General features: G+C 54.1%; 1 protein-coding gene across 4 annotated transcripts in view; it reads right to left on the bottom strand.

Moving 5' to 3' along the window:
* DENND2B (DENN domain containing 2B) overlaps positions 1 to 12939 on the bottom strand; it is a 155995-nt gene that overhangs the window by 6936 nt on the left and 136120 nt on the right. For all 4 annotated transcript variants that reach the window (XM_054583039.1, XM_054583027.1, XM_054583032.1 and 1 more), the window contains 8 exons: positions 12642 to 12738; positions 12057 to 12101; positions 10882 to 11066; positions 9716 to 9825; positions 9431 to 9500; positions 6375 to 6452; positions 5670 to 5810; positions 1957 to 2105 (listed from right to left, as the gene is read on the bottom strand). In XM_054583039.1, the coding sequence (XP_054439014.1) occupies positions 1957 to 2105; positions 5670 to 5810; positions 6375 to 6452; positions 9431 to 9500; positions 9716 to 9825; positions 10882 to 11066; positions 12057 to 12101; positions 12642 to 12738 (875 nt within the window). The remainder of the gene's footprint in view (positions 1 to 1956; positions 2106 to 5669; positions 5811 to 6374; positions 6453 to 9430; positions 9501 to 9715; positions 9826 to 10881; positions 11067 to 12056; positions 12102 to 12641; positions 12739 to 12939) is intronic.

Here is a 12939-nt window from a genome sequence, read left to right as displayed (position 1 = left end):
GGCGGTAGGGCAGGCGGGGGCCCTGTGGAGCTGCTGTACCTGTCCAGGTCCAGCTGCTGGCTTGGTCCCTTCACGAGAGCCTGATGGGCCCACAAAATAGATAGAACTGTGGGATAGAGGGACACTAAGGCTGTGATGGGAAATGAGGGGAAGTTTTCACCTAAACCTGGAATTTTCTGGGAAAGTCACAGCTTTGATTTTCTGCCTTCGTCCTTCTCCAGGGCTGAAGCTGAACCTGGGTTCCTGCCCCAGTGGCATCTGGGAGTCCACTGTCCCCACCCCCTCATCAGCCCCTCATATACACACACAGAAATACCGCAGGGATCCTGGGCTTATCAAGGGACAAACCAGACAGAGGATTTTTCCTTTCTGCCCTTCCTATTGGCACCTGGCCTACAGTATGGCACATGGCAGGTAGCAGGTAGCTTGCTAAATACCTGAATAAATTAATTCTATCACCTTAGAGAAACTACTGCTTCCTGTGATGGGTTCTTTGACCAAAAAAATAGACAACATGTTGCCAAGACCTCATCCTCTCCCTGCCTGTCCCACCCCCCACACATACTCTGCTATGGCCTAAATGTCTGTGTCTGCCCAAATTCATATGTTGAAATCCTAACCCCCACATGTAACATTAGTGGGTGGGGCTTTGGAAGGCGCTTAGGTCATGAGAACAGAGCCCTCATAAATGGGGTTAGTGTTCTCAAAACAGACCCCCACGGAGCTCTCTGGCCCCTTCCACCAAATGACGCCACAGTGAGAGGGCGCCGGCCACGGCCCAGGAAGTGGGCCCTCACTAGAATGTGACCATGCTGGTCCTTGATCTTGGACTTCCAGTCTCCAGGACTGTGAGAAATACATTTCTGTTGTTTATAAGCTACTCAATCTGTAGTATTTTGTTATAGCAGCCCGAACAGACTCAAACACTTTTTTTTTTAAAAACGTTGGCTGCCTCGAAGAACTTGGTTTCTTCTGGAACGCCTCAAGTCCAGTGACACTTCTGCCACCACTCCGATGGCCACAACCAGATCTTGGCATCTGGAACTCCTCTGCAATCATAAATGCCAACACTTCGGACCAAGACTGGGGATCCATCCAGCTCTTTTCTTATTCCTCCTAAACCAGCCTCCCTGCCTCACTGACACCTCCAGTTCCCATCAGTGTCTTGTTCCCTTTCCTGGTCTGACTGGCCAACATTCCCACATCCGCTCTCCTCCCCAGCACATACAATGCCTCACCTCGTCCTTCTCCACAAATCCCCAAGTGCCTCGCCCTGGGCCACCGCCATCAATTGCCTTCTCCAGGTGACACCTTCGACTGGCCCCCTCAGGGGATGGCCCAGTGCTCCTCGTACCACCCCTGCCTCTAGTCAGTGCTCGGGCCCCTCCTTCACAGTGGCTCTGCCTAAGGTCCATCACTCGCCTCAAACTCAGCATCCCCCAGAGAGGGCCTTGCCTCCCCTCCGGCGGAAATGTGGCCGTCAGCCAGAAATCTCCTTACCTTCTTGCTTTTCTCTATGCAGAGGTGGGCAAAAGTAGGTTTACAGTTGTTAGTATGGAAAATACGACAATAATGAATAAATGCTCATACAAGAATAAACTGTGTTCTTCATATTCACAACTGTAAACTTACCTCTCTCAACCCTGTATTTGCATCTGCACAATCATGGTTGTTACAAAAGTCCCCCCACTTCCTTAGGTCAAGTCCTCCATTGGGTCTCGATCCTGCCATCTTGTGCACTCCCAAATGCTGCCCCCTCAACCATCCTGTCTTCCCGGGTTTGCTAACCTTTCCCTCTCCCTTTGATCTTTATCTTACCACACACACACACACACACACACACACACACACACACACACACACGGGCTGGCACATACTAGGGCTTGTATATACATGTTGGATGAATTAATGGATGTGCCTTCCCCTACTCCCTCACCTTGTCCTACTGGGTCCTACCTGAGCTTATCTGCCACAAAAATGACCCGGCGCTCCAGCAGCAGTGAGGCAAAGATTCGGATCAGCTGGCGCACACTGAGGCAGGTAAAAAGGCACTCAAAGTCCACATGCTCCAGCCGGGAATCCATGGGCCGCCGCAGCTCTAACACCTGCAGGAGAGCAATGGGGAAAGTGGGTCGAGGCAGGCCACGTGGGTGCCGCTTCCAGGTCCTGCACAAAGTGACCAGGAGCTGGTTTCCCTTCCTACTCTCTCTTCTCCCGGGTCTTTAATCTATCCCACTATGCAGTTAAGACCCAGTCTCTTCCTCCCCTCAGACCATAGCTCTGCTCCCCATCAGACACCCAACCTGTGGCCAAGAGGGCTAACTCTGTGAGTGTGGGGAGGCTCCAGCAGGAAGGGGCTGAGGGGCCATCCATCGGGCTCTCAGGAAAGGGAGGACGGGAGCTTAGTGCTCTTACAGATAAGGAGAATGCAGAAACAGCATAGTTGGATCTGGAGGATCCTCCCCCACGCTCTTGCCCATCTCCCCGAGCAAACATCTTGGCCCCCAGGCTGACCGGGTCCCACAACTGATGGCTGCTTCTTGGGCCATAGGAAGAGCAACATCCCCACACACCAGGACTTTATTCTCATCCCCCTCTGAAAAAGCCAGGCCAGTGTCCTTGCTGCCACGCCCCCTCCCTTTCCTGCCATCCTAGCCTGCCTCTCTATCAGCTTATCTATTCCCTGTGCCAGGGACAAAAGAAACACAAGGAAGGGCTGGCTGTTCTACAGCCTTGCCAGGAAGCAGGACTGTCTTTATCAGGGCCAGACCTAGCAACCTTTCCTCCAAAGGGGTTGCAAGGCCACTGCCAAGGTCAGTGCCATGGTGCCAAGAGCCACTTCCCTGGGCACGGCTATAAGGGTGGAGGGTAGCAATTGACCCTAGCAGTGTGAGCAGGGGAGGCTGCTGACCTCAGGCCATGCCAAACCGCTGTCACTGCGGAGTGCCCCATCTTACCCTGGGTCCCTCAGCAAATGTGCCCGGCATGGAAGTGTAGGCCTCCTAAGAACGGGAGTGAAAAACAAATTCCCTCTTACAGCCCTATGGTATCTTGTGGTGTCAGAGCTCTCTTTCAGGGGCTTTTACCCCACATCATCTCATTTGTGCCTCGGGGTCTAAGCAAGTGAAGTTCTAACTCCTAGCTCATTACCCGCACCCCTCCTCCCCTGACCCTGGGCCCCAGAGAAGCAGCAAAATGGGCACAAGTCACCCTAACAATCTGTTTATACTCTGTCTCTCCCATAGGGTGCTGAACTCCCAGAAGACCCTGTGCTGGGTACACCCAAAATGCTCAGCGCGTGTGGGCTGAAGGAATCCCCTATCACAATTATGCCGGGGACCTCTGTGTCCATACTGGCTTTGCCAGAAGTCACAGTGAAGCCCCCCACCCTACCTCCTGAGAGCCTTCATGCCATCCAAGAGGCTCTGCTGGCTCTGCTCTGAAGCACACAGCCCCATCCCCCCTACTCCTTCTGCCCGAGAGGCTGGGCGCCCACCAGGGAGTGAGACTTCACCCAGGCACCTCTGTGACCTGGGCTTTTCCCCCTTCATGCGAGCCCTCAGGAGATCACAGTCCAGCGGGTTGGAAGAGCCTCAACACAGCCCGAAGACTGGTTTCAGGACAGAGAAAACTTGGCCTGCCCAAGAGGAGAAGAAGGGAAGTGTCTCTACGCGAAACCAGGCAGAGTTCAGGGACAGTAAGCAATTCAAGTCAGAGCGATGAGAAGTGGGGCTGGTCGGGTCTCAGGGCAGAGTCAGCTGTCCCACCCCCTGACCACTCATGGAGCCTAAAGTCCCTCCAAACCAGGATGGGGGAAAGGCTAAGAGAAAGGCCCTAAATGGTGTTTGCCACTCCCAGCAAACGCAGTATTTCTCTGATCTGTCCCTTTCCCATTCTCTGCAGCAACTAACTTATTTCTCCTTCCCTCTCCCAGAACCCAGCATCCACCTGTCACTCTCAGGACGACCTTCTTTTCTATTTTGGAAAAACAGAAGCCATCAGAAGAGAATGAAAACTCTACAAGCCATGGCCCTTCCCTGGCATCACACAAAAGATGTGCCCTTCTCTCCTACTAGAAGCCAGTCCCTTCCTGGATCCCACCCACCCCCAGGGCCTCTTCCTTCGAGACAGCTGGGTTACCCCCTTCCCTCCTGCTTCTTCCTGGGCTGCTGCTCCCACCTGCATCCAAACAACCACCTCCACAACCTCTCCACTGGCCCCACATTCCCTTGCAATCACTGTCCCCTCCCCTATTTCTCTCCACAGCCAAGCCTCTTGAAGAAATGTCTATAGAGGCTGTTTCTACTTTCTCACCCCCTATCCATTCACTCTCAATTCACACAACTCAGGCTTCTGGGGCCCTGCCCCCGCTCTTCTGAACTCCACTCTGCTGACCTCTTGGTGGCATCTGACCCCTCCTTCCTTCCTGAGATGCGCCCCCTCCCCACCCCTGGGCTCCCCAACACTAACCCTCCTGACTCTGCTCCATCCTCCCCACCCTCAGGGCCGCCACTCCTGCTGCAGGACCTCCAACCCAGGAGAGCCAAGGCCTGGGCTCTCTCCTCTTCCGGATCTATGCTCTGTCACCAGACACCTTCTCTTGGGTGTCTCACAGGCGTCTTAAATGTAACACGTACAAAATTGAACTCTACCTCCTCAAAACCTGCTCCTCCATCAGCTTGCCCTGCTGCTCACGCCAGAAAGCTGGGAGTCAGCCTTAAAATCTCCTTCAACTTATCCCCTATTTCCAATCAAACACAAAGCGCTCTGGATCCTCACTCTAAAATGTGTCTCAAATCCAGCGCTTCTCTTGCTCTTTTCTAGCCACCTTCCTGCGAGCGACGGCGCCCCTTGCCCGTGCCCCTGCAGTCGTTCCCTAGCTCGCCTCCCTCCTTTTACCCAGTCCATCATCTACATAACAGCCAGGGTGAGATTTTAAAAATGTATCTCAGAGCTTATAACCTCTCCTTAGAGAAAATCCAAAATCCTTGCCCTGGCCTCACCGGCACGCTGTGACTTGGCCTCTCCACTGCTGTCACCACCTTTCCACCACCTTGGCCTTTTTCCAGTTCCTTGACAAGCGCACACATTTCCCCAGCTTTTGCCTTCCCGTGTGCTGTTCCATCTACCTGGAATAACCTTCGCCCATCCACGCCCTGCTTCCCTCAGCCTCCCTCCTCCCACTCTACTCACCTTAGGGCCCTGGCAAAATGTCACCTCCGCAGAGGACGGTTTCCCTTGCCCCCTAATCTAAAGCACATCCCTTGTTAAAAACTCTCACTCCTGCGCTTTCAGTTGGCACTTAACACATTTAGGAATTATCTATGTACATGTAGGGGTATTTATCTAGTATCAGTCTTTCCCACTTGACTACGAACTCGACAACAATAGAGCTGTGCCCCTCTTTACCTTTATGACTCTGTCCTAAGGTCTGGCACGACCCCCAACTGCGGGGAATAAATACAAAGAGGGCAAGCGGTGTGCAGAGAGCTGGGGCGAGAGAACGGCAGCTCTGTCGTTCCCTTTTCCAGTCTGTATGGATTCGGAGTACAGACACGGTGAGCGAGGAAGGGGCCCTGCTGCGCCTCCCAGAGGCCGCGCCCTTGGCTCGGCAGGCCTTGCTGCAGCCCCAGTCCCTAGTCTGAGAAAGAGGCAGCAGCAATCCCTACCTCGTTGCCAGCACCTGGCAGGAATGTCTTCACTTTGATGGTTTTCCCCGGAGCAGGGAAGGGCGACTCCATGAGACTTCTCATGAAGGGATAAACCAACGCAGCAGAGATCCCACGCCGTCGTTCCACCTCATCTAGGACCTGCGCCCACCACCAGCAGCCCAAAGAGGAAGGGAGTCAGGGCGCTGCCCTTCCCCATCTCTGGGCAGAGAGAGGGCAGTTTGGCATCTGACCAGCCTAGGCCACCAGTTGGGAGACTAGAGGGCTGTCTTTCCGAGGGGCTTCCCACCCTCCCTTCCCATCTCCCTTGGCACTCAGTGACCGCTCTGCCCCCTAACCAGTCCTTGCCTCTGACGCCAAGAGCTGAGTAGCTGGGCAAAGGAAATACCACTTAAGAGTTGGGTCCCTGGGCCCTTGGTTTTCCCAAGGTGGTCTCTAGCCCCAAGAAATCTGCCTCTGCCTGTGGCCCAGGGTGGGCTGTGGCATTAGCAGACACTTCTGGTACAGGACCTGGGGAGATGCCAGCTGGCTTGGGAATCGGGAGGGAGCCAGAGAGCGCGCTTGCACTTGCTCTTGCATTCTCTCTTTCTCTCGCCCGCTCACTCACACACACAGGTGGTTTTCTCATCTAAGCTGGCTGCAGATACTCCTATGGGAGCTGTCAGCTCGGGGGAGGGGGAAGGAAGTGAGCCAGAGCCCTCTTACCTTGGAAAACAAGCCGAAGCAGCCAAGGCGGCTGATGACACAGTATACCTCTGGCAACCGGGGCCCTTTCCCACTGGGCTGGGTGGGGACGAGGAGAAAAAGGAGAAGAGAGACACAGACACAGAGAATGCATGATTACTCTAACTGGCTCCTTTTCCTTGGGAGGTGAGAACTAAGGAATACTCTTCTGGAGAAAGAAGAAAGATTCCCTCTTCTAAACCTTTACTCAACCAGGCCCCAAAGGAGAGGCTGCTGCTCTTGGGGAGCAGGCTTCAGCCTCTGGTGGTCCTTCCAGCCCAAGGTGCCAGGTTCCTGCACAGCTCTTCACAGGCTTACCCTGCTCCCAGGAGGACATTGATGGGGACAAAGAACAAAGCAGTTTGGCAGAGGCTATATAGTATGATCTGTGGATTTACATCCCTATAGCTGGGACCCCCAAGAATGCAATGGTAATGAGAGGGACTTGTTTACATTCTTAGCGGCAAGCTATGTAGTCTTCTATCCCCCCAACAGGGGACATTCTACAAAACATTCCTTTTCTCAGTTGCTCTTTTCTCCTTTCCTGGATCCATTCCCATTCTAGGAAGGCTAAATGATAATAGATAAGGGAAGCAAACTACTATTTACTAAATGTTTACCAACCCTGGCCAGGTAGCTAAGTGGGTTAGAGTGTCAGCCCCATATGCCAAGGTCGTGGGTTTGATCCCCGGTCAGGGTACAAGTAAGAATTAACCAATGAATGCATGAATAAACGGAACAAAAAATTAGTGTTTCTCTCTCCCCTCATCCCCATCCCAAAACCAATCATTAAAAATTTATTGCCCATATCTTGAGTTCCGGGCTTGGTACATTACTAAAGTAAACTTGTGAGATAAGCACTATTTCATTGATGCAAAAAACTGAGTTAAAAATACTAAGCTATTGCCCAAGACCATATATCTAAAAATTATGAAACTAGGAGTCTGTTTTGGCCTCCGACTTGCCGGTTTACCACTCAGGCATGCTGCTTTCTGAGAGGAAGAAAGAGAAAGGGATGCAAAGACTCAGGATAGAGATATGCTACAGAGTAGAGGAGAACTAAGAAAGTAAGGGACTTAAAAGGTGGGCAGCTGGAGAAGAGGGGCAGCGAGAGCTCCCCACATCTGGAGCCCCCAGTGCAGGCTGAGGGGAGTCCACAGGAGTCTACTGCTCCAGCCAGGGGCTGACAGGGCTCTGGGGCCGCCCGGGGCGCAGAAGCCTGGAGTGCCTGGCAAGGCCAGGAGGGAGGGAGGAGAGCAGCAGGTGCTGGCCCCTCACGCAGGCTGCTAAGCAAATGCAGATGGGGCTATTTCAGTCTTCAAACCTGCTGGCCACACGTCACAGATATAAAGAGAAGGCAGAATCTGTTTTTGTCCATATTAGGCCTGAAACTCACTCCTCAATCTTTCCCTCTCCCCCGCCTCCCCTAAAGCCCCAAGTGATTAAATCAAGTATGTGGGATTTGGGTTAGAATCATTGTGTCCAATCTGCAGGAATGCCGAGCTAGTGCCAGCCCCCTTGGCAGGGACCCAGCCCAGGCCCTCTCTGAGCGTGCGCCAGGACAAACATGCTCTTCCCTGGGGGCAGCAGGCCCACTGCAAAGGAGCAGCTCTGCTCCGTCCCCGCGCCTGCAAAGGGAGCCCCTGAAGGCCCCCCTTCCGGCCCAGGTGAGCTGGGGGCATGCTGGTGCTCCGCCTGGCCCCGCGCCTGTCTCCGCACCTGCATCTGCGCTGCTCCACACTCCCCGTCGCTGGGCATCCTACATCCATGCATCGCTTCTCCCCAGGCTGCCCACTGGGGTGATCCAAGAGCACCTGACTCAGTGTTAAGGACTTGAGAGTCAGTTCTGGCTCTGTCCCTTACTGTCTGTGTGAGTTTGGGAAAAGTATTCCACTCTAAGTCTCAGTTTTTTAACCTAGAGAATGGACATAATACTTACTATCTTATGGGCTATTATGAGGATTAAAGAAAGTGACGTACTTAAAGGATCTAGCCTGGAACATAAGTCCTAAATAACAGTTTCTTCCTTTTGCCTTCCCTTCTACACTGTAAGTCCTACCTCCTCTGCTCCATTATCTAAAGTTCCTTGAGGGCAGTAGGATCCATGTCTAACTTGTCTGTATGTGCCTTTAGCATGTTGCCTGACCATCAATAGGTGTAGGATACGTGTTTCCGAATGAATGAATGAATAAGTGAACAAACGAATGAATAAATGAATGGATGAATGAATGATTGGTCCAAAATCCTTCATTTGGGGGTCCCTGCTATATATTACCCTTGCCAAAGGATCCCCCTCATCTGCCCTTAGACTGGCATCTAGTAAGGCCTTCTCCTGCTAAGGCCTGAGAACCCTGAAACCTAAGCCAACAACATCCCTGGTGATCTCCAGGGGAGAGGGCAACAGGGCCCTTTTACCGTTACTTTGATCTATTTCCCAGGACTAATGGGGAGGACTTCTCTCTCCACAACATGGCTTATATTTTCAAACGGCCCCTTCCCCCGAGTTCAAGGGGACCATAGAAAAAGTGCCTCTTTCAGCATCCCAGAGAAGGCACTGCTGTGCTCCGTCTTGGCCTCCAGCCCTACCAGACCATGGGCAGGATGCCTCCCTACCTCAGGCTGGCTAGAAAGGGGGCTAGAAGAAGGTTCTGCTCCACCCCATGCACATGCATATACTGCTGGGGTGATGTAGTGCTGCTGTCTGGGATTAGCAGTCAGCGCTCAGAAGTCCAAGGCAAATGAATGAAAAGGAAAAGGAGAGGCAAGCTGACAGCCCAGTAGAAGGTGATCCATTCTCTCCCGCCTTTACATATAATCTTAGATCCCAGGGCCCAGACAGAGGGGCTCCTTTGAGGCCTGCCATCCCAGGATGCCTCATCTATGAGTGTGTGTGTGTGTGTGTGTGTGTGTGTGTGTGTGTGTGTCGGGTGGCCTCAGGGAGCAGAACGTAGGATTCCATACAAGCTAAAGTTGAAGAAAGGCACACAAACATACATACACTGTGGCCCAGTCCCCGAGGACTGAATGACCCTACTCACCAGTAAGCGCCTGCAGTAGCCAAAGCGTCTGCTGCCATCCTCCCCAGTCAGCATGAAAGAAAAAGTCTCACTGGAACAGGGAGAGGTCTGGCGTCAGGGAAGCATCAGAGGACCCAGGAGACAGCCCCCAAGAAGAGGGACTGCCGTCCCAGGGAGGGGGTGAAGGGCCAGGTTGCTGCAGGAGAGGAGGTTGGGACTAGGGTGGGCCCCATTCAATTGCCCACTGCTATGCGGGGCAAGAGGCTCAGCCCTCCTCCCCCACAGCCGGGCCAGAACAGGCCTCACCTGGTGTACTCGGACACGGGGAGCCAGTCCTTGGCATCGGGGAAGCAGAACTGGGGAATGGCCTTGAGCCTCTCCTCCGCCTCACGCATCTGCTTGGTGGGTCGGTCCAGCTGCGGGGAAGAGGAGTATGGGGAGAGACAGATAAAACATGGCACCTGAGTAGGGGTGGCTGAAAGCATCCCTTCCCCTGTGAGCCCAAGATGGCATCCCACCAACTAGCATGCTTCACAACAAACCCTGTCCCCACTCCCAATTCTTACACAGGGGTCTGGGTGTGGGCTGAGTCCTCACTTATTCATTCCGCATATGCCCAATGAGCACTTTGTATGTGGCACCTGGCACTGTGCCATGCGCTGGGGCTACCGACGGAAACCTAGTGCACAAGGTCCCTGCCCCTGCACATCTGATCAGGAGAGTGAGATCGTGAACAGCAAAATCTCAGAGGGTGTCACCAAGGAAATAAACAAGGTGATAAACAGAGAGAACTGGGCAGGGGAGGGTCTACTTTAGTACCTGCAAAGATTTCCTGCAAGAGGTACTATCTGAGCAGTGAATGAAGAATGAGAAAGAGCTAGCAGCCATGAGACGAGGCGGAGAAAGGACATGCCTGGCAGCTGCCATGGCCGAGAGAAGGGCCTGAATGTTGAAGGAAGAGAATGGCGGCCAGGATGGCTGGGGATGAGCAGGGAAGGAGTGGAGAGAGGTAAGGTAGATGTGGGGGGATGGCGGGTGGCTGCTAGTGGGTACACTTTCTTTTTGGGGTGATGAAAGCGTTCTGAAACTGATGGTACATCTCTGTGAATATACTAAAAGTCATTGACTTGTACATTTTGAAGTAGGTGAATTATATATATAGTATGTGAATTACATCTCAATAAAATGGCAGGGATTGGGGTGGGGGCAGGGAGAGAAAGAGAGAAGTAGCCGGGGGCCCTTCCTCAGGACCAGCTGATTTTATCATAGGCACATTGGGAGGTGGTCTCTCTGCCCTCATGCTCAGCAGGAACACCCACAACCCCTGGAGCCCTCTCTCCCCTCCTGGCGACGGGAGCCATGCTCGGGGCAGCCAGCTGAGTCACCATGGCAGACCAGGGTCTCTCTTGTCTCCCAGGCGGGCCAGGCAGACAGAGGCGGTAGAGGACGGCGGGGGATGGAGACGGTCTCACCTTGGGAAACTGGTAGGAGACTTCAGGGAGGTAGGTGTTTCGGGATGGCTTCTTCTTGAGGGACACCACCACAAAGTACTCGAAAAGCTCCCGCTCCTGCCACTCCAGGAGCTCCAGCTCCAGGGTCCGGTAGCTGGGCGCACGCTTCAGCATCGACTGGATGTGGACTAGGCGCTGTGTGTGGGCTGGGGGCAGGTCACATATCAGCGGAGAGGCCCCGCACCAGCCCCCCTCCTCCCCAGACTCACAGCTCGGCCTCCGTGGATCACCTCTAAGTGCATGAGCCTGGTCTGACTCCCCCACCAGCTAGGTCTCGGGGAGAAGTGGCAGGAGCAAGGGGTCTGCCCTGACACACGGAACCCCTGGTCTGGGCCTCCTGAAGCCTCTGGAGGCTGAACTGAGCCAACAGGACTGCCCCGGCCAGGCAAACCCAGGGACATATCACGGGTGCCCACTCACCCTGTCCCAGTTCCAAAAAAACAGAAGATAGAGGAACATCCACAAAGGCTTCATCCTTGGGCCTCTACCAGTCCTTGAACTTGAACCCTTTGCCCCTGTCCCCAGGCCCAAAGTCCACCTGCCCACTTGCCTGGGGCCAGTGGAAAGGGGAGGAGGGAACTGCTCCCACCTAGTTCAATCACCCAGGAGGGTCTAGGCAGCGTTTCCCAGCAGAGAAAGAAGAAAGATTTGTTTGTCCAGGCCCCTGGAAAGTGAAGATCCCAGGACCTTTTCAGGGAGGTGGCAGCCCCCCACTCTAGGGAAAGGGGAGATGAGTGGCCTCGGGGCCTCCGAGCACCCGCTTCCTCAGACTATGGCACGTTCCTTATAACCAGCAGAGGCACTTATAATCTTCTGAACTCATCTAAGACCAGGCAAATCTCGTACCCAGTTCTCATAGACAGCAGCTTGGGATAGTATGAGCAAGGCCACCAGCCTGAAATTCGGGCAAAAGGAGACATCTAAAGGTAACCTCGCAAGGCTGAGCTCACGTGACTGTAGGAACAGACTCCCCTGGAGCCCTGTGCTCAGAGGGCCTGGTGTCACGCCTGCCCGTTGCCTCTCCAAGGCAGGCCAGTATGGGACATGGGCACCGCACATGAGGACGGAGGGAAGTCGTACTCCCTACAGCCAGGGCTGGGAAAGGGTTCCATGCTCACAGGGAGCTAAGCTCTCACCTTTGAACCTGTCGTCAGAGTCACTCTCGCTCTCACTATTGTCATCTGGAAAAGAAACAGCAGGAGGGCAAGCTTGCTGAGCCACTGTCCCACAGGAAATGTTTCCTGTGCGCCACCCCACCACGCCCCCCAAACTCTGCTCAGGAGGAACGAATCAGGACCTAACCTGGGCTCCTGGGGGCCTGTGGCCAGGAACCGAGTGGTGTGGGGCCAGGGTCCCTCAGAGCTCAAACTGCAGATGCTCATCTGTATACAACCCCCTCCCCATCCAGCCCTGATCTGGAGGGAGCTGAGGACCAGGTAAGTCCGAACTGTCCTTTGGCCAGGAGTAGATTCCCACAGCCACCTCCCTACTGAGGGCCTCACAGCCCGAAGCCTGAACCAACCCATGCAGGACTTTCTTCCCTCTTTGGCCCACTCCTTTTGTATGCCCACTTCTTGGCAGGGCTCTGCCCTCCTAGAAGGCAGGAGGATTCCTACGATTGGCCCACAGAAGGGTAAACTGAGGCTAGTCTGGGCCTCTCCCTGTTCCTAATGCCCAAGGGCCCCAGACACACCTGAACCGGTTCAGGTATCAAGGCCTACCTCTCAGTGATGTTGTCTCAACGCTGGACATAGACAGCTTTTTTAACCTCTTCTTTCCCCTCTTGGCATTGTAGATGGAGTTAATTCTTTGGACAAGCTAGGTGAGAAATCAGGCTGGTGAGAGAACCCTGACACCAGCTGCCCCTGCTTCTGAGAGGGCTGATTAGTAGCCTGCCCGCCCCCTCCCGGGTGCCAGCTTCTGCCCTCCCTGCCCCAGGCCTGATGCTGGTCTCCCTGCTGCACTGACCCCAAGTGCAGACGGTCAGGTGGCTCTCCACCTACCTAGCCCCCTAAGTGG

The sequence above is a fragment of the Pteronotus mesoamericanus genome, unplaced genomic scaffold, assembly GCF_021234165.1.
Source record: "Pteronotus mesoamericanus isolate MK-2021 breed Mesoamerican mustached bat unplaced genomic scaffold, CSHL_Meso_final contig_1189, whole genome shotgun sequence".
NCBI lineage: Eukaryota > Metazoa > Chordata > Mammalia > Chiroptera > Mormoopidae > Pteronotus > Pteronotus mesoamericanus.
The sequence above is the reverse complement of the archived record's forward strand: the minus strand, read 5'-3'. Positions and strand labels throughout refer to the sequence as shown.